At 40.0% G+C, this 26,747-nt stretch overlaps 2 protein-coding genes across 3 annotated transcripts; both read left to right on the top strand.

The window, feature by feature from the left end:
* The first annotated feature begins 1,034 nt into the window (after positions 1–1,034).
* Positions 1,035–8,403, top strand: LOC113029302 (uncharacterized). Of its 2 annotated transcripts, none has more exons than XM_026180113.1 (3): positions 1,035–1,765; positions 7,575–7,661; positions 7,821–8,403. In XM_026180113.1, the coding sequence occupies exons 1-3, from the start codon at positions 1,376–1,378 to the stop codon at positions 8,037–8,039; spliced, it is 696 nt and encodes a 231-aa protein (XP_026035898.1). In that variant the 5' UTR covers positions 1,035–1,375; the 3' UTR covers positions 8,040–8,403. The 2 variants fall into 2 exon arrangements, with proteins under 2 accessions (XP_026035898.1, XP_026035899.1); XM_026180114.1 differs by having other exon boundaries at positions 7,575–7,695.
* Positions 8,404–13,814: 5,411 nt separating this feature from the next.
* tfr1b (transferrin receptor 1b) lies at positions 13,815–26,685 on the top strand. Its single transcript, XM_026180168.1, has 19 exons — positions 13,815–14,048; positions 15,990–16,044; positions 16,267–16,474; positions 16,594–16,765; positions 16,876–17,013; positions 17,366–17,450; positions 17,607–17,729; positions 18,056–18,151; positions 18,264–18,403; positions 18,592–18,761; positions 18,856–18,975; positions 19,067–19,152; positions 19,247–19,310; positions 19,482–19,549; positions 19,630–19,697; positions 22,374–22,464; positions 22,584–22,811; positions 22,899–23,033; positions 23,897–26,685. The coding sequence occupies exons 2-19, from the start codon at positions 16,012–16,014 to the stop codon at positions 24,107–24,109; spliced, it is 2,238 nt and encodes a 745-aa protein (XP_026035953.1). The 5' UTR covers positions 13,815–14,048; positions 15,990–16,011; the 3' UTR covers positions 24,110–26,685.
* Positions 26,686–26,747: the final 62 nt, after the last annotated feature.

Here is a 26,747-nt window from a genome sequence, read left to right as displayed (position 1 = left end):
AAGAGAAGAACTGAGGTCTATGGAAGGATTCCCACATTTGATCAAGTTTATGTTAGAAACCTTTTAAAGCAGTTTCATCTCATACAGCCAGTTTGAATAAAAATCCTGTTTAAATACCTCAAATTTACGACATTCGCCTCATGGTAAAAAAAATTAAAATAAACAAAACAAACAGTTCTTGGTGCCAAGAGTGGCACAACCAGATTTAGGAGAAAATGACTTTTTCACATGGGACCAGGTAGGTCAGGACAGCCGTTTCCCGTTATATCAAAACTGAATCAACATTTACTCAGGTCATCTTTGTCTAATATTGAGATTCATTGGATCTGAAACAAAAACGCAAAAAAAAAACTTTCGAAATGCTGTCAATGCTTTTTCACATCATTGTGTGCACAGTGCGTGCAGGTGGATTTCTGACTGCCTCTATGTGTATTATATAGCTGAACACTCTAACTACTTTTACTGATAGGTTGTTGACTTTAGGAGGACACGAAGCGACCACTCACCGCTGAGCATCAACGGCTCCTCTGTGGAGATCGTTGACAGCACCAAATTCCTGGGCGTACACCTGGAGAAGGACCTCGGCTGGTCCCTCAACACCAGCTCCCTGCACAAGAAAGCCCAACAGTGTCTCTTCTTTCTGAGAAGACTGAGAAAGGCCCGGCTTCCACCACCGATCCTGACCACCTTCTATAGAGGAACTATTGAGAGCATCCTGAGCGGCTGCATCACTGTCTGGTTTGGGAGCTGTGCCATATCAGACCGCAAGACCCTACAGCGGATAGTGGGAACAGCAGAGAAGATCATCGGGGTCTCTCTACCCTCTATTGAGGACATCTACACCACACGCTGCATTCGCAAAGCCACCAGCATTGTGGCTGATCGGACACACCCCTCTCACACACTCTTTACACTCCTGCCATCTGGAAAAAGGTACCGAAGCATTCGGGCACGCACATCCAGACTGTGCAACAGCTTTTTTCCACAAGCCATCCTGTTGTAACTTTATTGCAGTTTTTGTTTGATAACAGCATTTTGATTATTTTGTAAGTGATTTAAGTGTTAGTCACATGTTTAGTGATGCTGTTAATTATAGATTTAATTTCTGCTAAAAGGGAGCATTTAACAGTTATTTTCATTAGAAACTGCGTTTCCCAGAATCCTTTGTGGTAGATGAAAGTTACTCTGGGTTTTAGCTAGCAAAGAAAGTTTGGGAAGCCATTATATGTTGCTCTGATGTCGAGCAGTTTATTTGTTGTACATTCCCCTTTTTGAAGCCTTATATAAAGACTATCGTTTCTCCAATTGATGTCCGATCCATTTTTTGGGCTAGTGGATTTGCCACAACATTTTTTGGTGCCGAAACCCGGGAAAAATGAGCGAACAGGACTTACGTGGAGCCGCGGCCGCCGAAGCTGCGGGAGTGGCAGATGATGAGCATCAGAGAGAAATGGAAAGAACAAAACGGAAACGTGGGACGATAAGAGGTGCTACCACACGACTTGTACATCAAATTGACTCCGAAATGGCTAAACCAGATCCGGACACTGACCATCTGAGCGCATTACTGGAAATGCTGTCGGCAAAGGAGCTCAGCTTGTATGCCTTAGATAGTGAAATAGAACGTAAAACAGCTCTGGATGACCTGGAAATGGAGATCGAAAGCACAGAGGAATATAAGGAGCGCATCATCCTGTCCAAGAGCCGTGCACGGCGCATAATTAAGAGAAATGAGGATTGCCGCGAACGAGCCGCACATCAAAGGGTGAGTGACGCTAACTCTGCTCATTCATTGGCACAGAGAGCATCGGTAAAGCTTCCTAAGCTGATCATTCACAAATATGATGGAGATGCCAGTTTGTGGCAGGAGTTTTGGAGTCAATATGAAGCTGTTATTCACCACAATGATGCACTATGCAAAAGAGAGAAGTTTACCTATTTGAAAACCTATCTCACTGGCCAAGCAGCAAAGGCAGTTGCAGGACTAATGTTGACGGATGAAAATTATGACAACGCAATTGAGTTACTGCAAAACCGATTTGGAAGAAAGGATGTAGTAATTAGTGCGCACATGTCAAAACTGCTGAACCTCACACCTGTTAAAAAATCCTCTGATGTGCATGCTTTGAGGCAGCTATATGATGAATGTGAAATTCAGATCAGAAGTTTAGAGTCATTGGGTGTAGTGTCAGAAAGCTACGGAAGCTTGTTATGCCCAATATTGCTAAAGATGATTCCAGATGATATAGCTCTTGAATACAGCCGTCAGAGAAATGGAGATGAAGAGTGGAAAGTGTCAGAAATGGTCACATTCCTACAGAAGGAGGTTCAGAGCAGGGAAAGAACGCTGCAAATGACAAAGTCGTACAACCCACAGAAAGCTGAAAATAAACTGTACAAGCCACCGTTCAACGATGTGAGGTTTAAAAGGCCTAGCATACAATCTACTGCTGCCCTGTACACAGCCAGCCAGAAACAAAACACCTGTATATTCTGTGAGAGTGACGATCACAAATCGCAAAACTGCCCAAATAATGACACGCTTCAAAGAAAGGACAAGTTAAAGAGAATGGGGAGATGTTTTGTGTGTTTGGGACAGAAACACATTGCAAGATTCTGTAAGACCAAGAATGTGTCCTGTGAGAAATGTGGACGGAGACATCACGTTGCTGTGTGCGGTGGTGAAAGGGTGGATGTACAGGCCCCATCCCAACCAGAAGAAGCAGTGGTCTCCTCCGTGCTCCCTCATTCAGTAAGAGTGAAACCAGGTGAACAGAATACTGTGTTGCTACAGACTGCAAAGGTGTGGATTGAAGGCCCGTCAGGCAGAAGGATAGCTCGTTGCTTATTAGATGGAGGCAGCCAAAGAAGCTTCATACATGAAACGATTGTGAAGAGCCTAAATTTACCAGTTATAAGGCAAGAGACATTGACACTACACACATTTGGGTCCTCCTTTCCCACAAGATCACAGCGCAGCATAGTGAAGGTTATGCTACAAAATATCTGGGATCCTAGCCAGAGTATTGTAATAGAAGCTGTGGAGACCCCACAAGTGTGCTCGGCAATAATGAAGGTTCCTGGCGAACAGATCCAGCATGAGCTTAAGAAGAGAGGACTACAACTGGCTGACTTCCCAGGATCCAGTGAGGAACCAGAGCTTGCTGTCCTCATAGGAGCTGACTACTATTGGCAGATCGTGACAGGAAGGGTGGAGAGGCTTACAGAAACATTGGTGGCACTGGAGAGCACCTTCGGATGGTCTGTTCAGGGGCCAGTCTCTGCATCAGCTGTTACAGAGGCAACCTGCATGTTCATTCCGTGTGAGGAAGAGAAACTCCTCTCCAAGCAACTGAAAGCATTCTGGGAAATAGAGTCTCTGGGTATTACAAATGAGACAACAAAGAACCCAGAAGATGATGAGGCTCTGCAGATGTTTGAGAGAACGACTATGTTTAAAGATGGACGATATCAGGTGGAGTTGCCATGGAAGCCAGAAAGGGTAGAGCTCTCAGACAACTATAGAGTTGCCAAAAAACGGCTGGACGGTCTGAGTAAAAGATTTAAGAAGGATGTCACACTCTTCAGCAGGTATAATCAAGTGGTGGAGGACTACTTGGACCAGAACATTGCAGAGGAAGTCACACCAAATAGCAGCACAGATTCTGTAATATATTATATGCCTCACCATGCAGTGCTGAGAGAGGACAAAGCAACTACAAAATTAAGAGTGGTCTTTGATGCATCGTCCCATGAAGAAGGCTGTCTGTCGCTGAATGACTGCTTATTTACGGGCCCAAATTTGAATCCAGATCTGCTCAGTGTTCTCCTTAGATTTAGGGAACACAAAATCGCCTTTCTGGCAGACATAAAACAAGCATTCCTGCAAATATGTCTTGCAGAAAGGGACAGAGATGCAGTCAGGTTCCTGTGGTTCTCAGGTGCACCGAATGGAGAAGTGAATGATCACCTGCGCATTCTGAGGATGACGAGAGTGGTGTTTGGAGTTACACCAAGCCCGTTTCTGCTTGCAGCGACAATTCGAAGACATCTAAAGCAATATGAAACAAGCCAACCACAAGTGGTGAATACAATAAGGGAGTCACTTTATGTAGATGACTTCATTTCAAGTACACTCTCAGTGGAAGAGGCGCATCACATAACGACGAATGCCAAAGAAATACTGGCGGCTGCTGGTATGGAGCTTTGCAAATGGATGACAAACTCAGCTGAACTGAGGCAGAAATGGGAGAAGAGCTCCACAAATTACATGATGGCACCTGAGACGAATGGAGTAGCATTAAAGGTGCTTGGATTAGTGTGGAGGCCAGAGCCAGATGATTTCACCTTTGACCTTAGTTCACTAGTGAGGCTTCTAACAGAGAAGAAAGGAACCAAACGAAGCGTGCTGCAGTCCTCAGCACGAATTTATGACCCACTTGGGTTTCTGAACCCCTTCACCATTAGGGTCAAGTGCATGTTCCAAGCAATGTGGGAGAGGGGGCTCTCTTGGGATGAAGAATTGCCACCAGATCTGGCACAAGAATGGCAACAGTGGTGTTCAGAGCTTACTCAGTTACACCAGCTCACCATACCAAGGTGGTACCAAATCAATATGCAACAAGAAAGCAAAGATGGCTTGGAATTACATGTGTTTTGTGATGCCAGTGAAAGGGCATACAGTGCTGTGGCCTATCTGCAAGGCAAAACACGAGAAGGACAAACGACAATGAGCTTGGTCGCATCTAAAGCCAGGGTGGCTCCCCTAAAGAAAATGACGTTGCCACGTCTGGAACTCATGGGAGCCGTGATTGGGGCCAGATTGGCGAACAACTTGATCATCTCGCTGAAGATGGAGCAAGCCCAAATAAGAATGTGGACTGACTCCATGATCACTTTGCAATGGATTTGCAGTTCGGCACAAAGGTGGAAACCGTTTGTTGCAAATCGAGTGACTGAGATCCAGACTCTTACGAGTCCATCTTCATGGTCACACATCCCAGGAAAGGCTAATCCCGCTGACCTGCCCACAAGAGGAGAATCAGTGGAGGCCCTACTACAAAACCAGCTATGGTGGAATGGCCCCAGTTTTCTTGTATCAGAAAATCGGATACATGAGTCTGAAGATGAAAACATTTCAGACAAAATGAATGTAGAACTTAAATCCAGTTATCAAATAGCCATGCAGTTTGCTGCTAATGACACTGACATCTGTGAACCAATACTGAAGCTTGAGAGTTACAGCGAACTGAAGAGAGTGCTCAGAGTGACAGCATGGATTAGGAGATTCATAGCTAATGCAAAAACAACGATGCAACCAAAGATGCGAGGTGAGCTGACAGCAAATGAGCTTCTTGATGCTGAGAAGTACTGGATTAAGGTTGCACAACATCACAGTTTTCACCAGGAGGTCCAGAGACTGAAAGTAGGAAAACCTATGATGAATGACAGTAAGATTCAGGAACTGAAACCATTCCTTGATGAAGATGAGCTCCTTAGTGTTGGAGGCAGGCTGCAGCAGTCGGACTTCACATTCAGAGAGCAGCATCCTTGGATTCTGCCAAACAAACACAGATTTTCAGAACTGCTGATACAGGACTGTCACAAAAGGGTGATGCATTCAGGAGTGAGGGACACTCTTGTACAAATAAGAGAGAGATATTGGATCATCCGGGCTCGGCAGCTGGTTAAGAGCATTGTGACCAGATGCACTGTGTGTAAGAGGTTTAAGGCAAAAGCTGGGCATCAGCTAACTGCACCTTTGCCTAGGGACAGAATATCCGAGTCACCACCATTCGAAGTTACAGGTGTGGATTTTGCTGGGCCACTCTATGTGAAAACAGAGGATTCTGTGAAAAGATCCTACATTGCCCTATTTACCTGTGCTGTGACACAAGCGGTCCATTTAGAGCTTGTGTCAGATCAGTCAACTGAGACATTTTTGCTAGCGTTGAAGAGATTCATTGCCAGGAGAGGGCTATGCAGAGTTATCTATTCTGACAATGCCAGAACATTTAAGAGAGCAGACCAAGATTTGAAGGAGCTGTGGAAGACAATTAAAGACCCACATTTGCTGGAGTTTTTTTCGGAAAGAGGAATTACTTGGAAGTTCATTGCAGAAAGAGCAGCCTGGTGGGGTGGATTCTGGGAACGTCTTGTCAGATCAGTGAAAATCTGTCTCAAGAAGGTGTTAGGTAGAGCTTCACTCCACTTTGAAGAAATGTGTACTGTGTTGGCGGAAGTCGAAGCTACTCTGAACTCTAGGCCTCTCACCTTTGTGCACAACGAGGTAAATGAACCGCAACCACTTACTCCAGCCCACTTTTTGGTGGGCAAACGACTGACATCTCTACCACCCAAGTCAATCCCGAAGGACACACACCATCCAACACCTAACAAAGAGGATATTACTCGGAGATGGAGATACCGGCAGAAACTTATGACCAACTTCTGGAACACCTGGAGAAGGGACTATCTGTTGGAGTTGAAGTCAGCTCATTGCTGTGACGCTTCAAAGCCTACACCCCTAAAACTAGGGGATGTCGTGCTCATTGGGCATGACAACCTCCCCAGACAAGTGTGGAAACTTGGAAGAATTGAAGAAATGTTTCCTGGTCGAGACGGTCTTGTTAGATCTTGCTTAGTTCGCACGACAACGGGGACTCTGTTAAGAAGACCGATTCAGTTGTTGTATAACCTAGAGCTTTAGATGAACAGATTGTTCATCGGGGGGGAGGATGTTGTAACTTTATTGCAGTTTTTGTTTGATAACAGCATTTTGATTATTTTGTAAGTGATTTAAGTGTTAGTCACATGTTTAGTGATGCTGTTAATTATAGATTTAATTTCTGCTAAAAGGGAGCATTTAACAGTTATTTTCATTAGAAACTGCGTTTCCCAGAATCCTTTGTGGTAGATGAAAGTTACTCTGGGTTTTAGCTAGCAAAGAAAGTTTGGGAAGCCATTATATGTTGCTCTGATGTCGAGCAGTTTATTTGTTGTACATTCCCCTTTTTGAAGCCTTATATAAAGACTATCGTTTCTCCAATTGATGTCCGATCCATTTTTTGGGCTAGTGGATTTGCCACATCACATCCGTCTCCTCAGCAAAAAGGGACTGACTGATAAACACGCACACACACACATACACTAACATTATCACTCAGCTTAACTCAAATACCTCAAAACATTGAGACTGGACTGACTAACCAACACAAGCGCAAACACACTGACCTACACCACCAAACCATCGCACACACCAACCTGTAAATGCTCTTTTGCACAATATTATTACTAGATATATTATATATTATTATTTTTTTTGCACTAACTTGTCTTGTAGCACCTTGGTTCCTGGAGGAACGTTGTTTCGCCTCACTGTGTATTTTTAAACTGTATATGGTTGAAGTGACAATAAAGTTGAACTTGAACTTGAACTTGTAAACCTTTGACATAAATTTTAGAATTTCGACTGTTTATTCAACCACATTAGATCTGAAATGAAACAATAAAAGACAGCAGGTGAGGCCTATTTGTTTACAGATGTGCTAACTTGCCCTTCCTCTATCATTCAGAGTTGGCAGCACCTGTTGGAGGGTTGTGGAGCTATGAAAACCTGTTATTTGGGATGTCAGTGGGTGTCCCAACATCCTCGGTGTTCTGTGAGTTCTGGGATCCTACAACTATCTACCCCAGGTTTTCCACAGTCTGCTCACTTTCCTGCCCAACATTGATCATTTCTTTTCTACTGCAGCTGCTGACTGCAGCTTTCTGCCACCTCTGATGTTGTCTTGATGGTTTACTTATACTTTCATCCCCAGGTCCTTATGTGGTTTTATTGTGGATGTTCCTGCAAAGCCCCTGCTTGCAAATTCCCCTGGGAAGATTTTCTCTTTCAAGCCTTGCTGCACTACTTCCATGCAATTTGCTACGTTATACCAGAACATCTTCCTCTCAAATGTACTGTCACAAGGGACTGTGGGTTTGACAAAGTAGGTCATTTGTGTTTAGATCAGAGCCGCAAGTCTCGCCTCAAGTAGGTGATGGGAATTTCTAGAGGAATTGTAAACGGGTTGATGACCACCAACATCTTACAGTCCCCTTATTCCATCCAGTAATCTTCTGCTTCCTCTGATTTACTGCTCCATCTTGGACAAATACTATCAACTGGTTTGTTCTGCTTGTTTGTTTGGCTATTGCATCGTTGCATTGATGCTTAAAAAGTGCTACAGAGCATAAGAAAGATAAGTTTGAACCTACTCAATCTTTAGGATTTTGAGCTTAAGAAATCTGGATGCAGAAAAAAAATATTTATGTAATAACATAAAGAGAATACCATTGTATTACATTAAATAACAGTTATATTTGCAATCATTTTACAAATAAAATAAATATTTTCTGTAACCAATTCATCCAAATCTGCACATTCATCCCTCAATACTTGGAAAAATGGATTCACTTGGAAAATGGCATTTTCTGAAATGCCTTTTCTCTAAAAATAAGAACACTCCGGATCTGGGTAGTTTATGTGGGTTTCAGTAAATATGTCAATATTTCCAACAGCCTTTGAAGTTGGTGTGAGCTCAAAGTCTCACACCTGTGTAAGCTCAAATTTCTAGACAACCAACTGTAACTGCGAAGAACCTTGGAAAACACATCTTGTGCCTATGCGAGTGCCAAAGACATATTTGGTATCTGCAAATAACGGGTTTTTCCCTGTGCCCATATTCAACTTGTCAAGCAACTTTTATGAAATTCAGGCTGGCATTTTTTATTTATTTTTTGCTTAATCCTGCTAAGAAATAAGAGTGTTTCCAGACCTCCACCTTGCCTTTGGCCTCTGCTGATGAATAAGGCTGTTCTAAAATTAACGTGAAAGACACAATATGCTGACTGTAATATAGTGTTCTGATTGTGAGAGACAGTATTCAGACTTTTATACACCATCAAACACATAATTACGCTCTCTCACACCATGCTGATGCAGTGCTGTTGCCCTCTCTGGATCAAACCACACGTAGGGGAGAATGTGCTGGCAGCAGCAGAAAGAGGGCGATGAAATGATGCAGCAGATATCGGACAGAAAGAGACCAGGATTTTTTCTCACAATCAGCTGTGACTTAGTTGGCGTACATTGACAGAACAAGCTGCTCTACTGACAACAAAGGAGATCTGATATGATAAATTGTAGTACGCCGCAGAAATGGCATTCACATGAATGTAGATAGACTATATTTGTCAACGCATCTCAGGTGTTCGTGACGCCAGGGATAGTTGTCTGACCTTGACTTGCATGTGTGAGGGATTTTGTGGATACAGTGCTGCAAGCTTCTATCTGCTGTAAACTAGAGTGGCATGTGATATATTATTAAGTATAAAAGAAAACAATACAACACTCCTGTTTTGTGTAAGACACCAAATTAATCTTCAGATTCAGTATTTCTGGCCAAGGGTTGGATGAGAATGCTACAAATTTACTGTGATTACCATGACAACCATGAAGCACCAGCCAACATTAGCTTAGCTTCAAAGAGAGGGGAAAAAAAGACGCTTATGCTCTTTTCTTTTAGCTATGTGTGAACCTGAAACAAGCTGCTTAACAAGTTTTTTGATTGATTTGCTTATTTTTGTGTCTTCTTGTGTTATTAAATCATAATGTGGAAAGAATGTAGTACTTAAACAACATGTTATTAGCTGTTTCCCATATTGACTTGACAATATTGTTGTCAGGGTTACTGCAAATCTTTCAAGTCAAAAAATGTCATTCATATTTACAATTTCAAAGCCACTAATTTTTCTAATTATTCCAAAACTTTATAAATAAATCACACATTTTGAAACAAGTAAGGATTCTTAAATATTACATGTTTAGTTGAAATGAAAGAAAAGCATCAAATACAAAAGCTCTTCTCAAATGCATTTGATATGCTGACTAATGCCGTTGCCCTATGGTATGTGGGATTGTAGGACTGAAATGCATTCATATTTATACATCATTAATAATGATTCATTCAGCAAGGGCATCTGGTTAAAAAAAATCTGCCAATTCAAATATGCAGAGCTAAGCCCTTTGGCAACCCCTTGTGAAAAAGGGAGCAGGAGAAAATAACATTTACATATATAAATATAGCATCGGCAGAGATTATTCTGCATACTAAGTAGTTTAATTTTGATAATTTAAGTAGCTTTTTAACGACATAACTCATACTTACAGATATTTATGTTCACATCTACATTTCATACTCTCGTAACTCGATGATAAGCTTCGACTTGCACATGCTAGTTAGGGGGAAATGATGTTTCGGTCCTGTGTATGTTTTGTACATATTTCAGAATTGACAATGAAGTTGCCTATGATATTGACTTTTGACCTTTTTATTACTTTTATGCTAAATGGCAATACAGAATTTGTAACTAATTCAATATCGTTATCAAAAAGAAGAACCTTTATTTTCACAAACGACTTGATTACGTCTTCAGTCTCCTACGTTTCTATTTTAATTCTATTACATCACTTAAGTAATTTAAATCAATGTTAATGTTTTTTTGTTTTTAATGGTGTCATTTAATGAACCATAGTCACAGTGGGAGTGTTAGGTGTGGCTGTGTGCAGGCAGGAATAGGACCCAAGGTGCAGACTCCGGAGACGGACGTGAACTCAAAAAGGCTTTAATTAGGTACTCAAAAATATAACATAACTGAAAAAACTCAAAACAAACTTAAACTGGAGAAATGACAGAACACACAGCTAAGAAAACGGTAGATCGCGACACAGACACAGAGAAACACAGGGCTTAAATACACAGAGGGAGCAATCAGGGAATGAGTAACAGGAGGGAAACACCGCTGGGACAAATCAGAACTGACGAGACCAAAGAAGCGTAAACTGAACACACTGAGATAAGACAGAGACCTTCAAAGTAAAACAGGAAACACATAACACAGACTCACATGCAGGCACTACAGAGGGAACAGAGACGTGGGACCAGGGCAGACACAAACACTGACTGGATGTGGGGATACAGCAGACAGGGAAGACAGCAACTATGGAACACAGACAGAAAACCAGAACACTAAAACTCTAACCAACCCCACCCAGAGAACCTAAACTAAGAATGATCCTAAAACCCATAAAGCAAAGCTAGAATATAATGAAATAACAAAATCAAAGAACCAAAAACACAAAACACTGGGTCAACGACCCAGGGACCCTAACAGGGAGTTGAAATGTCACAAATTTAATGCCATAACAGACATCAACAAAATGCAACACTGTTAGTTTCTACTGTCTCAGTGTCAACAGGATGTTTTCTCACACACACTGATGCTGCTGCTTTAAGGATGAAGAATTGTTTTATCATCAGAGATGGTGGTTATTATCCTCCAGAGAAAAATAATTGATCACAAAGCACTAAGGTGACCCCATCTGGCGGAGGGTTGGTATTACATAATGGATTCAGCCTTAGTTATAGTTTGCCCTCTACTGTAAATGTAGAAAAACATAACAAGAGTTCCTAATACTGTGGGAAGGATTTCTAGCACCTTTTGGGGGATTTTGTACATCACATATGAAAAAAAATAAAAAGCTGCATTTGAGAAAATCTTGATCGCTTTTATCTGCAAGGATGGGGACTAAAGGTGGGACCGGGATGGCAAAAGCAACATCTTGTTTGTGGCTACTGATATTAAGTATTAAAATACTTGCACTATATTATGCATTAGATTATAGTTTTAGCTTTTTTTCATGAATGCATTAAATCTTAAGAGTTCTACAAGACTGTTTGTGCATCTCAACAAATTGCCCTAAGAGCTTGATCTTGGTTTCATAACACTAAAGCATGTCTGATGGTTGCAACTGAGAGAAAAGTTTGCTGAAAAGCAAGTTGCTCATCAGGAAACTAAGAAATATCTCTTGGCACTTACTTGGGTAGTTATCTTCAAGAATGTTCTAAATTAAGTTAATTTAAATAGATGCTAAAACGACATGTATAAAATATGCATCAAATCATATAAAAATACTTAAAACATGAAATAAAATTTCATTTTTTTTTATTTTTAAGCTTAATATAAAAAACGTCTCAGCATACAAACCTTTATCATTGTGTTAAATAGAGATATCAGCCTAAAGAAGCTGTTTACCAAGTTCCTGTCTCTTTAAGCCCTCACCACATGTAAACATTCTGTAAAAATTCTGATGGGAAAACTTTCAGAACAATAAAGCAATGAAATAATCTGTCACCCTCAACTGTTAATGACAAATGGCTGCCCCTTCCTGAACCTAGCTCTGTCTGACATTTCTTCCTGTTAAAAAGTAGTTTTTCCTCCTTGTTTTTTTTTTTTTTTTTTTTTACATTCATGAAAATACCAGTCAAGCAATTGAAGCATTCAAGCAATAAGAAGGTGCAGAAGTATATGGATTTTTCATTTACACTGTTTTGGAGTTCTACAGGTTTTAAAGATTCTCTTGGTACAACATGACTAGAAATGTCTTTTTAGTTTTTAGGAAATTTGTTTAAATCCTTGTTGATGGTTTGAATACCAAACTGCATTGTTTGGTTATTTGTTTGCTTTTTTTAACTGTTAAATACAAATAAAAGTACATTTTATTTTTTTAAAAAGAGAGGGTGCCGTGGAGGTCTTTGATGTTACAGATCTAATTAGATCTGTTTCAGTGAGAAGAAACAATTGTCACATGAGTGGATGACTGAAATGTCTTCTCAGGCCAGCATTAACCACATCACATGGATACATCACAGTATTGACATCACAGAATGAGCTAAAGTTACTGTAAGTGTCTTCCACAGATGGCTGTGTACAGCAGCATGATTTCCCATTCATTTGTATTATAGTGGGTGGTTGTTAGTAATGAGGCGTAATTATAAATGTGTGCTTGTTCAGTATTTTGTTCCTCCTGTCCTGCTTGTTTTGGTAAAAGGAAGTAGACTACAAAAGGCATTTGATTAAAAAAATAAATAAAAATGAAGGAACAGAGCATGCCAACAATTCAGTCATTATTCACAGAAGCATTGGTGTCGTGTGGTATGTGAAGCCTGGCCTCAACAATCCAGGTTCATTATTTCAAACTCCACCCACTTAATAAAGCATATTTCTCAGCACTGCTAACAATGGCGAGTTTTGTAATGTACTACAAGTGCTACACTGCACAAGATCAGAAGAAAAATAGCCACAACCTTTTAAAAGTAATGGACAAATAAAACTGTGGGAAAGCTATTAAGTACAAACGTCTTCTAAGGGTCCAATTGTTACTTGTTGAAATACATAAATACATTGTAATTCTTTAATTATGGTAAATGGTACCAAAAGTTCATACTGGATCAACTAATCATGCTAAAAGCTACATATATATGTGTAGGTTATCATTGATCCAGGTTTTGGCAGGTGGGGGAGTCCCAGGTATTTAAACCCTAGTGAGGGTTGTCCCTGGACACCGTGGAGGGTTATATGACCCTGGACAGGTTGCCAGTCTGTCGTAAGGTTAACACAAATATAATGTCAATAGACGTAAAAATTAAAATAGTATAGATGTTGCTCCATAAATGGGCTGTAAAATAAAATAATAGCAGTGGCATATAACATTATTTCTAATGGAGACACTGCAAAAGATAAACCTGGATAATTATTTAATTATTACATTTTTGTGTAGCTCATGTACTATTATGTCATGCAATTTAAAAAAAAAATCATGTGAAAAAAATACATATACATTTATTAGTATCACAAAGTTACAGTTTAAAGGTGTAATTTTTGGAGGCAGAAAAGCTCTGTTTAATGTTTTCTTTATCCAAACTTATTAAACATACGTAACAAGAAAAACAAAACCCAAACAACTAAAAAAAATCAGTAAATTTTCCTGAGATAATTTTAAGTTGTTCATTAAATTATACTTGTACAGATGTATAACACATTTCTCCGCACATCAAATCACAGGCTCTGCGCATGTGTGTTAACAGACGACCCGGAAGTGGCACAGCTTTATAAAGAAAGGAATCTTTTCAGTAAGGAGGCGGACGTTGTAGAACGTCGAGAAGGTGAGAGTCCTCGCTTTGGTCTTATAATAATCAATCAATCATTCGCGAATGTATTTTAATTTTGAAAAGAAAGCCTTTTCTTTAGCTGCAGTCCGTTTCATTCGATTCCTGTGAAGCAATGACTCAGAATATGTGTTAAACGAACGTTTTGCTAATTATCTTAATAGTGTGCAATGTCACCTGGCTTTTCAATGCACTCTCTTGCCACCATGTTTCACTGTTATAGTTAGCCGTAAAACATATATGTAATGCTTTTATTTTTGCCCAATCTTAATAATAACAACGCATTCTGCGTTATTATTAAGATTGGGCCTGCAAGTGTAAGTTCACTTAGAGCTGGTACATGATGTAACCTTCAGGAACCACTCCCCAACGGCTTCTTGTTTTAGAACTTTATTTATTTATTTATTTATTTAATGAACTTTATTGGACAAACAAAGAGTATACAACATACAAACAGATGAAGTATACAAAAGAACAGAACATGAACACACAAAACCAGGGCTAAAATTCTTGCTTCATTCCTGCTTGCTCTGGTAATGTTTTATAAATGTATGTAAGCCTTATCCTTAATGGAGGGAGGATTTATTTGAAGATCATTGAATTAAACTATGTTACTTGCTGGCTGTAAGATGCACTGCAGCAGGAAGTACTTGTATTATCTGCAGGCTGACGAAATGTCTTCAAAGGACGTGACACATGGGGAAATCTTCCTCCTTTGAGTAAACCACACATGGCATGTTTCAATAGAAGGATTAGTAAATACGGTAACTCATAAGGAAGCAGACATCATTTAGATACCACAAATATTTTTAGCTTATTTTTTCAGTATATATTTCCTGGTTACGTTCTTGGTGTTTTTAAATGCCAAAAAAAATGATGAAACGTTTTTGTTGTGTGGTGCCTTTATGTGATAAACTTGGTCACTGATATTAGTCGACCAACAATTACAGTTTTTTTTTTTTCTGATGTTTGCTGGTATGATAATGTTCCATAGTTTCATTTCAGTACAGTTTGTCCAGCAGAGAGACATAAACTATTACATCTTTAGTACTGGCTGTAATATTACTCCCCTGTAAGTTGATTAGAAAACTAAACATTGCTAGTATGAACCACTCGTGCCAACCATTGGGTGCGCTGGTTAACTGATGGATGTAATATATTAAGAAGCAGGCTGCTCCTGTTTGTTACAGGCCCACATCTTGTAGATGAGAGGGCTGGATAGCAGAAAGAGATGCTGTAATTCTGCACTGCACAGATCTCATTCTTCCCTTATACAGAGTATATAGTTAAACAGATTCTCACTCTATATGCACTTTGAGCCACATAGTGTTAATAAAACAAATTTCAACAACAAACAGCACAGCCTTCATAAGCCAAGCAGAGCTGTAAACTGCATGGTACTGTAAAGACAATTGAATACTATTCTTTATCCTTATTTTACTTGAGAACTGGCTCAATTACTTATTTTCTGTTAACTTGTCGTCTGTGCGGGACCACAGGAGACAGCCCCTGCAGCTCTGCGCTGGCTTTTTTTTTTTTTTTTTTTTTTTTTTGATACCAGATGTCCTTCCTGACCCCCTAAGGGATTTGTGTCTCCTCCATTATCGTCCAAGTCTTTCCTGCACATATTTGCATTCTTTGCATTCCCAAAAACAACCAGAAAAGCCAAATCCTGTGTGATCCACAGCTCAGATAGAGAATACTGTGTATATAAAACAAGGTTTTACTGTATATAAAATAAGGTTTTTAAGGCAGTTAGTGTAGAGGAAACACTCCACCCAGCAATTCCATGAATAGCTGCTCTGTTACCTGACTTGCTGCACGTCCTCCTTTTTCTTTTTTTCCCCCCCCCTCCCTTCTCTCTCGTGCGCTCTCCTGGCCTCTCTCTCTTTGCTGCCCACTGCCTCATCGCCTCTTTGTTCTATATTCTGTTTTTAGAACAACAACAAAACCAGGAGCGATGGATCAGATGAGATTGGCGTTTAACGGCGTGGTACGTTCACAGCCTACATTTTGCACATTGTCACGTCTTTATCATTGTTTGTATCATGAGCAAACTGATAAAACGGAAGCAATCGCAAAGTGACAAGCTTTGTTTAGCTTTTTTTTTTATTTTATTTTTTTTATTAAAAACAACTGTAGCATTGTCACTACTTATGGAGCTGCTGAATCTGGAGCGTGTCGCTCTCATAGTTTTCACTCTGATCTTCTCCAGGTTAGAAGTGTGCGTTACAGCAGGTTCCCCCTGCAGCCCACAGAGAATGGAGAAAGGCATCTGGAGGTCAAACTGTCTGAAGATGGCACTGAGGAGTTTACAGACGTGGAGGCCGAGGGCTCACCAAGCTTCAGGCCGGCACCTCAAAATTATAGCCGGTGTTCCATTGCCTTCCTGCTCCTGGGAACCCTGCTGATATTGATCGTTGGTAGGTTATGCTCTGAAAACCTCTTATACTAATCCAAGTCTACAGAAAGGAAAATGACTCTTTATGTACTTTGTATGTACTACATTTTAATCGGTTTTGGTGTGTGCTGTGTCTTCCAGGCTATCTGGTTGGTTATATCAGTCACAGTAAACCTAAAGTGGAGTTGCTGAACTGCAGCCCAGTGACACAAGCTCCGGTTGCACAACCTGCAGAGGTTGAGATGGACTTCAAGAACATCTCTCAACTTCTTGCGAGGAAAATGACCAGGGAGGCCTTTCAAAAGACTCTAGGGTACACTGAATACGCACACACCTTCAAACCAAACACACATTTAATGTCAATCATTTCAAGACTAAACTGAGATGCCAACAGAAAAAGTAAATAAGATGTCCTTTCTGCAGGGACTTTGAAAATCCCGGGTGTTCAGCAGGAAGTGATAAAGACATGAGTTTGGCAAACAGCATCTTTGATGAATTCAAGAAACTAGAGATGGATCCCTGGACAGACATCCACGATGTTCAGCTGCCGATCCCAGACAGGTACCTGGAACTTTAAAAAAAAAAACGTTTTTTATTTAATTAAATGATTGTGGCATTAATTCAGAGGGAGGCTTTCTATCTCTGTGATTTCCTGATTTGAGTTTTGCACACCAAACTGTTTAGTGTAAAAGGAGGAGTTACAAAATCAAAAAAAATAAATTCTACAAATTACACCTGGATTTGTCCATTGACATTTTCTAATGCTTCATTATAAGTTGTATATTTGTTAAATAAACACTGGAACACACATGCATGTTTGTGACGAGAAATGGATTGAAATGTCACAAACCTGTAAAATAAAGTGTGTCCAAGGAAAATAATTTTTAACAGGTTCTTGCCTTCTCCTTTGCAGCCAGAATCCAAACAAGGTTCAGTTTGGTTCAGAAGATTTCAGCCTTACTGGGTATCTGGCCTACAGCGCTACAGACAGAGTTCAGGTGAGCCTAAAGCTTTGGCAAAGAACCACCTTAGTTTCACTTTCTGAAACCTGTGACACAAACCACGAATGTCAGAAGATTTGTAGTTAGGACTGTTGTTCAGAAACCTTGTGTATCTTGTTAATTTAACTAACTGCTATTAATTGGTATTTACAGGGCAAACTTGTGTACGGCAACTATGGGCGTAAAGAGGACCTGGATATCGTGAATAAAAATAAGGTTGAGTTAAAAGGCTGCGTGCTGCTCGTCCGTGCTGGAAAGATCAGTTTTGCAGAGCAGGTATGTGTGCATGATGAAGATGGTGTAGGTAGGGCAGCAGAGTGAAGCGTTAGAAAAATGAATTCTACTTGTGAGTAACTCAAATTTAACTGCAACTTTGAGGAAATGGGTTCAGTTACTCACAGCTGGTTGTCAAAGTTTTCTTTAAATTGAAAAACTTTCAATTTAATTCAGCTTAAACTTTTATCTTTTACATTGATCAGCCTTCACTTGGAAGGCTTTGAGATGCATTTACATTAAGGAAGCTGACGAGCAGGTTTTGTTCCAGGAACAAAATTTAGTTTTTTGTTTTTTTTTGTTTGTTTTTTTTCCTCCCCTTCTTTCAGGTGGCCAATGCTGCAGATAGAGGGGCGTCTGCTGTTCTGATCTACCCCGATGAAGCTGATTACAATTATGTAGCTGACACTGTGCTCTATGGACATGTGAGTTTGTAAAATAAGTCAAGTAGGCAGTAAAGTGTTGTTTTGTTATGATAGTGGAATTCCCCCCCCCCCCCCCCCTTTACCTGAATCTGTGTTTTCATGTCCCCTTCAGGTCCATCTGGGCTCAGGTGACCCCTACACCCCTGGATTCCCCTCCTTTAACCACACCCAGTTTCCCCCAACTCGGTCATCTGGCCTCCCCGAAATCCCAGCCCAGACTATCACCCGCAGTGTTGCTGTAAAACTTCTTCAGTAAGGCCACACACAAATCAATGCAGACATGAACAGTGTTCTACAGATTAAGAAACATTCATGTTTACCCGCTGTGTGATGACCATGATGATCATGGCTCAGCATCAGTTAAACAGGACAGCTGCCAGACACCTCAGTTCAGTATATATCTGCCACAGTTAAAACTTTTTTCATTTGTGTTCTTTTAGGAAAATTGGTGGTCCTGAACCAGATGAAACAAGTGGTTTTAAAGGTGGATTCAAGCAAGTGTCTTACAGGCTGGGAGGCGTTGAGAACATCACTGTTGAGGTCAACAATAAGCTGGTGAACAAGGAGATCCATAATGTGTTTGGGGTGATCAAAGGATTTGATGATCCTGGTAAGACTAAACTTTTATTTGGCGTGACTTAGCTTTTGCTTAGTCTTAGGCCAAGACGTGTGACATTAAGATGGATTTGTTCATGAATCTGCAGATCGCTACATTGTACTGGGAGCTCAGAGGGATGCCTGGGGTAGCGGCTACGCCAGAGCCACTGTTGGCACCTCAGTACTGGTGCAGCTGGCCAAAGCTTTCCGTGAAATGGTCGAGAATGGTAAGGAATAAAAACAAAATGCTATACAAACAACAGTTGGTGGGACTGGGTACACTGGACTGCAGTGCAAGAAGTATCATGTCGTCTATAGATGGGTTCAGGCCCAAGAGAAGCCTGGTGTTTGCGAGCTGGAGTGCAGGAGAATATGGAAGTGTTGGCGCTACAGAGTGGCTGGAGGTGAGAACTGAATACCTTTTGAAAGGAAATGCCTGCTGTGTTGATAGTGTTTTAACATGTCTCATCTGTTTGTTTGTTTTGTTTCCTTTTTAAGGGTTATATGGCCTCTATTGACAAAAAAGTGTTCACCTACATAAGCCTGGATGGGGTTGTCATGGGTATGTAGACAAATTTACACATGCAGGACATCTCAGCACTTAAACGGTGGCATTTGTCAGTTGACCTCTTTTGGGGGGTGTGTGTGTGTGTGTGTGTGTGTGTGTGTGTGTGTGTGTGTGTGTGTGTGTGTTTTTTTTTTTTTTTTTTTTTTCTTTTCTCTCCTTTACAAGGTAAGGGGGGCTTTATGGCCTCAGCAAGTCCACTGCTCTACAGCCTCCTTGAGACCACGATGAAAGAGGTATTACACTGATTCATAGTGATACACGTTTCGTACAAATGGATAGTTTGTGCTGACTGTAATCTGCCTTGTTCTTAAAGGTTAATAGTCCTGTTGGTGCTGGCACGGTGTACAACATGGCAGGAGAAACAATGTGGGAGGCTAATGTGTAAGTAGGAAACCAGTGTAGTGAAATGAACCACAGTGCATAAAACTTTAGTCAAGTAATAGAGAGGAACACTCTTGCATATGAAGGGTACAAATGGATTTACTATAAACAGGCCCCTGGACAATATTTGACTGATGATGATTGATTGTACTCTGAGATTGCACACCTTCATTTATTAAACTATCTGGCTGATGAGCTAGTCCTAAAACATTAAATATACATTTGCAAGTCGAAGCTTTTATGTAGGCAAAATTAAAGTGTGTGTGTGTGTGTGTGTGTGTGTGTGTGTGAGAATATGTATATTTTCAAAGTTGGCAAAGGTGATCTTTAGGGCTGCCACGATTAGTCGACGTAATCGTGATTAGTCGACTATCAAAATCGTCGACGACTGATATCAGAATCAGAATCAGAAACTTTATTGTCATTGTCATGAGAACAACGAAATTAAGAATGGTCCCCGATCATTGCAGCATCCCTAGCAATATCAAAATATAAATAAAACAATAAAATTCAATAAATAAAATAGATAGAATACTAATAAGATATAACAGTAAAACATTCACATACATTCCCACACACATGCTTCAGACCGTGCATAGATTAACACAAGAGTGGCGTGATGGACATTTTTTTGTAGTATTCAGATGTGTTATTGCAGTTGGATAACAGCTGTGTTTGAGTCTATTAGTCCTTGCTCTGATTGCCCTGTACCGTCTGCCTGAGGGCAACAGTTCGAACAGGGAGTGGCCAGGATGTGAGGTGTCTTTTATGATGTTTTGGGCCTTTTTAAAACAGTGGGCGTTGTGTAGAACTTCCAGTGTGGGGAGAGGGCAGCCAGTGATCTTTTGGGCGGTGTTAATGATCCCTTGGAGTGCTTTCCTCTGAGCCCCTGTGCAGCTAGTGTACCAGATGCATATGCAGTAAGTTAGAACACTCTCAATGGTGGCTCTGTAGAAGGACACCAGCAGTCTCTGTGTGATGTTATTCCTCCTGAGAATTCTCAGGAAGTACAGTCTCTGTTGGGCCTTTTTCAGCAGCTCGGAGGTGTTCACACTCCAGGAAAGGTTCTCCTCTATATTGACTCCCAGAAAGCGGAAGCTTGCCACCCTTTCTACACAGTCCCCATTTATGAATAGTGGTTGGATCTCTGCCTTTTTCCTTCTGAAGTCTATTATGAGTTTAATTTAATAGTCGACGTGTCGTTTGAAGCTTTGTAAGATCACAAAAGATGCAGGAATAAGTAGTAGGATTTAAGAGTGTAATAACGGACTGAAACAGAAGATGGCAGCACTGCATGTACAAGGATGCCAGCTGCCGTTAAATCCCGAAGAAGAAGTAGCTCTGTCCCAGAATTCATAGCACAGCCCAGCTCAGTTTCCAACAATGGCGGCAGCTAGTTAGTTTTAATATTACTCTTATTATTCTTTCTGGGTCACAAAATAAACGTTTAACATATTTTCAGGCGAGAATGTAGCTGTGTAAACCTCAAATATCTGCTCAGTTTATCAAGACACCACATATTTTCAAAAGCGCTCTGACGTTTTCGGAGACGTCTGTTACCCACTAGCTCGATAGCTAGCCGGGGGCAAGGCTCACTAGAGCTGTGAGAACACCGGACTCCTGGCAAATCGTTTTCAAACCCACCGCCATCTTTCACTAATCAGGTTAAACATGATATACAAGTCATTTAGATAACTTAAAAATGTTATTGTTTGGCTTTTTTTTTTTTTTTTTAGTATTTTATTTGTTCCTGAGTAAATCTGTTTGGCTGAGATTAAAGTTATAGTTTTTACACAGCTGAATAAAAGTCAGACAACTGATTATCAGAAGTGTGAGATGCTCGAGAATATACTCCGGTGTCCTGTTATATTTTAGATAGCAAGGAGTTTATTAAACACCACCGAAACAAACTATCATCTTGTCTTTATTTTTAGTTAGCACATACCTTAAACACTTAAAGCTGTAAGCTAATGATAGTTATATAAGAGCAGATGCTGCTAGTGCAATAAGCTGTACGTTTTACGTCCAATGGATGCATGATCTGATTAGTCGACTAATCGCAAAAATAATCGGTGACTAGTCGACTATCAAAATAATCGTTTGTGGCAGCCCTAGTGATCTTAAATAGTTTGTACAGTAAAACGACTCTAATAATCAGTGAAATCTGATGTTCTTTAAGCTTGCAAATTTCTGCCAGTTATCAGAATCCAGGTATTTTCACATGTTGGTGCAGTTTTATAACCACCCTCTTGAGACAAAAGCTTGAGCTTCACACGGCTCTGAATGCCATAACGAGTGGAATATTGCTTAATATGGTCATCCCAGGTATTCCGGTTGTAACCCCAATCCACCTGTTGTTCGAAAGTGGGGAACCAATTGGAAGTAAGGAAGAGGAGCTAAAATGGCTCGTTTCAGACAGGATGAGCTGAGTGACTACACAAAGGCTCTGTATAAGATTAAAAAATATTAATAAGTGTGAGTCCTACAAAGCTGTTCTACTAGAGCCAAAAATAAGTATAATTGGCCCCTTTAAAATAACTGTCTAAACACTTATAAAAATGACTCTAAAGCAGTTATTTCATAGCAGATAATCAGGGATTACTTTGTTTCTTTCTGTTTTACCCATCTACAATAACTTTTTTTTTTTTCTTTTTCTTCTTCTTTCCCTGCATGCAGAATGAGACCGATGACAATAGATGACCCAGCCTATCCCTTCTTGGCTTTCTCTGGAATTCCCTCAGTCTCCTTTCACTTCATCAAACCAAATGTGAGGGGTGGTTCATTTATATATTTAAAACAAAAAAAAACAAAAAAGTCTGCTTGTCGTTTTAAACATTAAGCAAACAGTGATGTGTATTGAACTGTCTGTATGTTTCTCCACTTAAGTCTGAGGTCTACACTTATTATGGCACTCAATTGGACACCATGGACCAACTTAACTATGAAACCAACAATCAAACCAACGAGATCACGGCGATAGCAGCGCAGTTTGCTGGTCAGATGGCCCTGCACCTGGTTCACGACCACCTGCTGAGCTTGGATGTGAACCGGTACAGCAAAACTCTCACCAAGGCTGTGGCGGGCGTCTACAAACACATCCGGCTGCTCTCGCAGGTTGGCGTCTTCCTGACTCTTTTTGTTTCATTTTTATCCATGTTATGAATTTCATGTGATTAAGAATATTTGTTTTGTCTGGTGAAGGATTTGAGTCCCAGCTGGTTGAACCGTGCACGAGGCTCCTTCCAGCGTGCTGCCAGTAACCTCTACAATGACATTGCCAACACCAACTTGGATGACAAAGAAGCCTGTCGAATCCTCAACAACAGGATCATGATGGTAATGCATGTATTACAAGACCTCTGCTGGGTCGTGTGTTGTAATTTAAAAAAACTATACATTTTGAAAATACTTTTCTGCTCCGTACCCCTCATTTGTTCAGGTTTGATGAACCTCAATCTAATTTGTCTCTCCCCTCTCATTCCTAATTTTTGTAAGTTGTAATACCTAAAGCTCAACTGTGAGCTTGACGAGCATGCAAAACATCTGTGGCCCTAGTTTTCCTCTTTTACTAAAAGAGGAAAACTAAGGCCACATGGAATTGTAAGCTCAGTCAGTTTATAGATGTCACAGATGCTGACAGACCAAGCTTGGCGTCTGTGTTGCAGTGCTGTGCTCGCATCAGAAAATGTTGGTTTACACAAGATTGTCATTAACCAAAAGCTCAGACATGCCATTTTGTTACTTAGCAGAAGAGTTTTAAGTTCAAACAAACAAAACAAAAAAACTACAAGATGCTGGATTTTGTATTTTAATTACAAAAAAAACTAGTGATGTGGTTTGACCCAACTTAAAATATTGTGCAAAAAATCTTGAGCACAATATTCTAAGGTTCCTTGCTTTATATTTTGATAGAAGAAATGGTAAGTGGGTGCATCGATTTATTGCAACGTGCAAACATGCATGGCATGGAAATGCATGCAATCTACACAAGTGGCCGACGTTGTTTTATGGCACCTTATCTGTTAGTTACTGTGTAGTGACGTCCTGGTGTCTTATATCCCAGCTGATGGAAATGAATAAAAAGCTGGGACTCTTTTTCTACACCTAGTCTAGCATTCTTTTCTGGAACCACAAGGAAAAAATGAGCAAGAGCTATTCTGTAGTTACTAATTATGTGAATTTTTGTTTTTTAACTAAAGGTTGAGCACAGCCTCCTCTCCCCATACGTCTCACCTGTTAAGGTTCCCTTCCGTCACCTACTGTTTGGCCGAGGCTCCCACACTCTGGCGTCCATTGCTGAGACTACTGACGTGGATGAACTCCACACCCAGCTGGCCTTAGCCACCTGGAACTTGCAGGGATGTGCCAATGCCATGGTGGGAAACATCTGGGACCTCGATGAAGAAATTTAAATTGGTGGGACGCAGAGATGTGAGGGTGGGAGTTGTGTGTTTGCATGTGTATTTTTTGGAAAGTAAATCATAGCGCTCCAATATCAGCACTTAAAAGCACAAGCCGTTAATCAGAAACCCCAACCTTTGTTATAGGCTCATGCTCAGATTTCAGGGGAATTCAAATCAATTCCACAAATAGTCTCGAAGAGGACAGTGTTAAAGTGTAGGGCTGAAAACTGTGAACAAGGATTACTTGAAGAAATGAAATGCTACTGACAAATCCACCTCCTCTCAAGTAGACTCGAAGCCCTTGCTGCGACCACTTGCCATCAAAGCACTAAAAGACCTTATATGTATTTGTTTTTTTTAAAATTATTTATCAGTGGCAGTGTCCACTATAAAGCTGTTTGTCTTTTTATACGACATTATCGGAAGCAGTGTCTTCCATAATTATGACGGTTATACTGTCGAAACCTACGGCAGTATCTGCTACAGAAATGACTCCAAATGTTGCTGGGAAAAAAAGACCCAGATAAAGTTTAATCTTTCTACCCTCTTTTTCTTCCTTTAGCGTTGAGCTGCTGTAAAAGCAGGCTTTCACAAATAGACTGACATAAGTGCATCTGTGGAGAAATTAAGGGTATAAAAAATTGTATCTTGGTAGATTAAAAAAAAATGTATTTAATGAGATTTTTCCAATGCCTGACTAAAGCTGGCAAGGAAACAAAAAAATTGTCTGCAGTTTGTGGAAAATTGTTTATTTATCACAAGCAAAGAGGTTTATTCTGCAATTGGTGACAAAGTGAATGTCAAATAAGGTTTAAAAAAAACAAAAGCAATGCAGGCACAATACTAAATCCTCCGAGCTCAAAGAGACCTTTATGTTGCACTGTCTACTTTGGAGCATTTAATGAGTTGTAATATTTTTATCGGGAGCAGTGCCTTCCATAATTAAACCGCATTATCGGGAGCAGTGCCTTCCATAATTAAACCGCATTATCGGGAGCAGTGCCTTCCATAATTAAACCGCATTATCGGGAGCAGTGCCTTCCATAATGATAAACAGTGACGGTAGTTTTTGCCTACCATTGTGTGTTTTTTGTATACGTGTATTTATCGAGAGCAGTGTCTCTCATATTTCACTTGAAAAGTGGAACAACTTATCGGGAACAGTGTTTCCCAGAGTTTTATACTTTATTTATTTGTTTTGGGCTTTTGTTTTGTGTGCATATAGGTATTGTCCTTCATAGAGTGTGTGCACTCTTCTGGTTCCTACTGTTTTTGTTTGTGCATACATTTCCTCTTTAATACTATTTCTAATCATAGTGAGCCTCATCTGGGCAGGATTGACAGTACAGGTCGAGGTAGAAAATGAGGACATTATTCCAAACGGCGCATAAACAAAGTCATCTAGATGAGGTGGTGGGAAAAGCAATTTGTCATTTGTATTGGTTATAAATCAGCTAGGAAAAACTCAATACTCACATTTCTAACTTTTCAATATGAATTGATAGTTCTGTGTCTATAGGGTTATTATAATCAGTAGGGGCTCATAGCCAATTAGGTTTAAATTGTGGCACCAATAAAAGTATACCAGTGTCAGTACCTGCATCAGATTCACAATTTTGCTCTTTGAGTTTAATCAGTTTTTCTTAATTTAATCAAATTGTAACTTGCTGATCCTCAAGGAGAAGTGGTTGGGAAAAGGAGAAAGGGGCTACACACCTAAATCTACCCTGCAGTAGCATATTGAAGCTTTTACAGGGTCTCGCTCTTTTAATAGCTGTGATGTCTATAACTACATTATTACTTTAATGTGACTTAACCTTGAAGGATAGGCAAGCCTATTTTAAAATTCCGACATTTAATTGACATAACAGGGAAACTGCTGCTTTCATTATCTTTTTTTTTTTTTTTTTTTTTTTAAATTACCTACTGCCTTCCCAGTGAATCCAGTCCATATGAGGCTTTTACTGCTTATACAATAATTCTAAGCACTGGAGGATGTTGAAATGAGTGCACTATAATCATTAAAGTTATAGCAACAAACCTGGTCTGTTAGCCTTGTGACCTCAAAACCTCTTTTCTTTGTTAGTGACTGAAAACACAAATGAATTCACTTGCATGGGTTTTCTCCTCACTGCATGTTACTAAAGTATAGCTCAGAGTGGAACAATATTACAGTTTCACTTGTCCAAATTAAATTTATTTGTGGTTGTTTGATCATAATTCCAACCTTTTGAATTGTTATCCCTGAATTAGTAGAGTTATAACCGTCAAGTTAAAATGTCATAAATCAGTACAGGATATTAAAAGCTACTAATCGTATCAAAAGGATCAGTCACTGAAAAACTGTTTCATTATTTAAGCGATTTCATTAGTTCAGCTACTCCTGTATTATCTTGCATCCATTACAAGAATAAGTTTCTCCACATCCTGAACTAGAAATGTGATCATTAGAAAATTTGTTTTGGCTCACTGTATTGCTGAAAAATACTGAGACTGATTTCTGTACTTCAGATGTTGTTGACATTCTTTATCGTGACATCCATGTTCAGTAGAAAATTGTAATAAACCCTTTGGCTTAGCATAAAGACTGTCTCGCTCCTTCATTGTCTTAATCCTTACGGTTTATGTTATAGCTAAAGGCAGGTTC

This window comes from Astatotilapia calliptera, chromosome 9, assembly GCF_900246225.1.
Source record: "Astatotilapia calliptera chromosome 9, fAstCal1.2, whole genome shotgun sequence".
Classification (NCBI taxonomy): domain Eukaryota; kingdom Metazoa; phylum Chordata; class Actinopteri; order Cichliformes; family Cichlidae; genus Astatotilapia; species Astatotilapia calliptera.
Note: the sequence above shows the minus strand (reverse complement) of the source record. Positions and strands in the feature narration are given on the sequence as shown.

Excerpts from the sequence above, each read along its gene's own strand:
- LOC113029302 (XM_026180113.1), top strand. The coding sequence starts at position 1,376 with ATGAGCGAACAGGACTTACGTGGAGCCGCGGCCGCCGAAGCTGCGGGA. Across the intron at positions 1,766-7,574 it reads AACGAGCCGCACATCAAAGG|AGTTGGCAGCACCTGTTGGA; the intron begins GTGAGTGACGCT and ends TCTATCATTCAG. Across the intron at positions 7,662-7,820 it reads CCCAACATCCTCGGTGTTCT|GTCCTTATGTGGTTTTATTG; the intron begins GTGAGTTCTGGG and ends TTTCATCCCCAG.
- tfr1b (XM_026180168.1), top strand. The coding sequence starts at position 16,012 with ATGGATCAGATGAGATTGGCGTTTAACGGCGTG. Across the intron at positions 19,550-19,629 it reads TTGAGACCACGATGAAAGAG|GTTAATAGTCCTGTTGGTGC; the intron begins GTATTACACTGA and ends TTGTTCTTAAAG. Across the intron at positions 22,465-22,583 it reads TTCACTTCATCAAACCAAAT|TCTGAGGTCTACACTTATTA; the intron begins GTGAGGGGTGGT and ends TCTCCACTTAAG.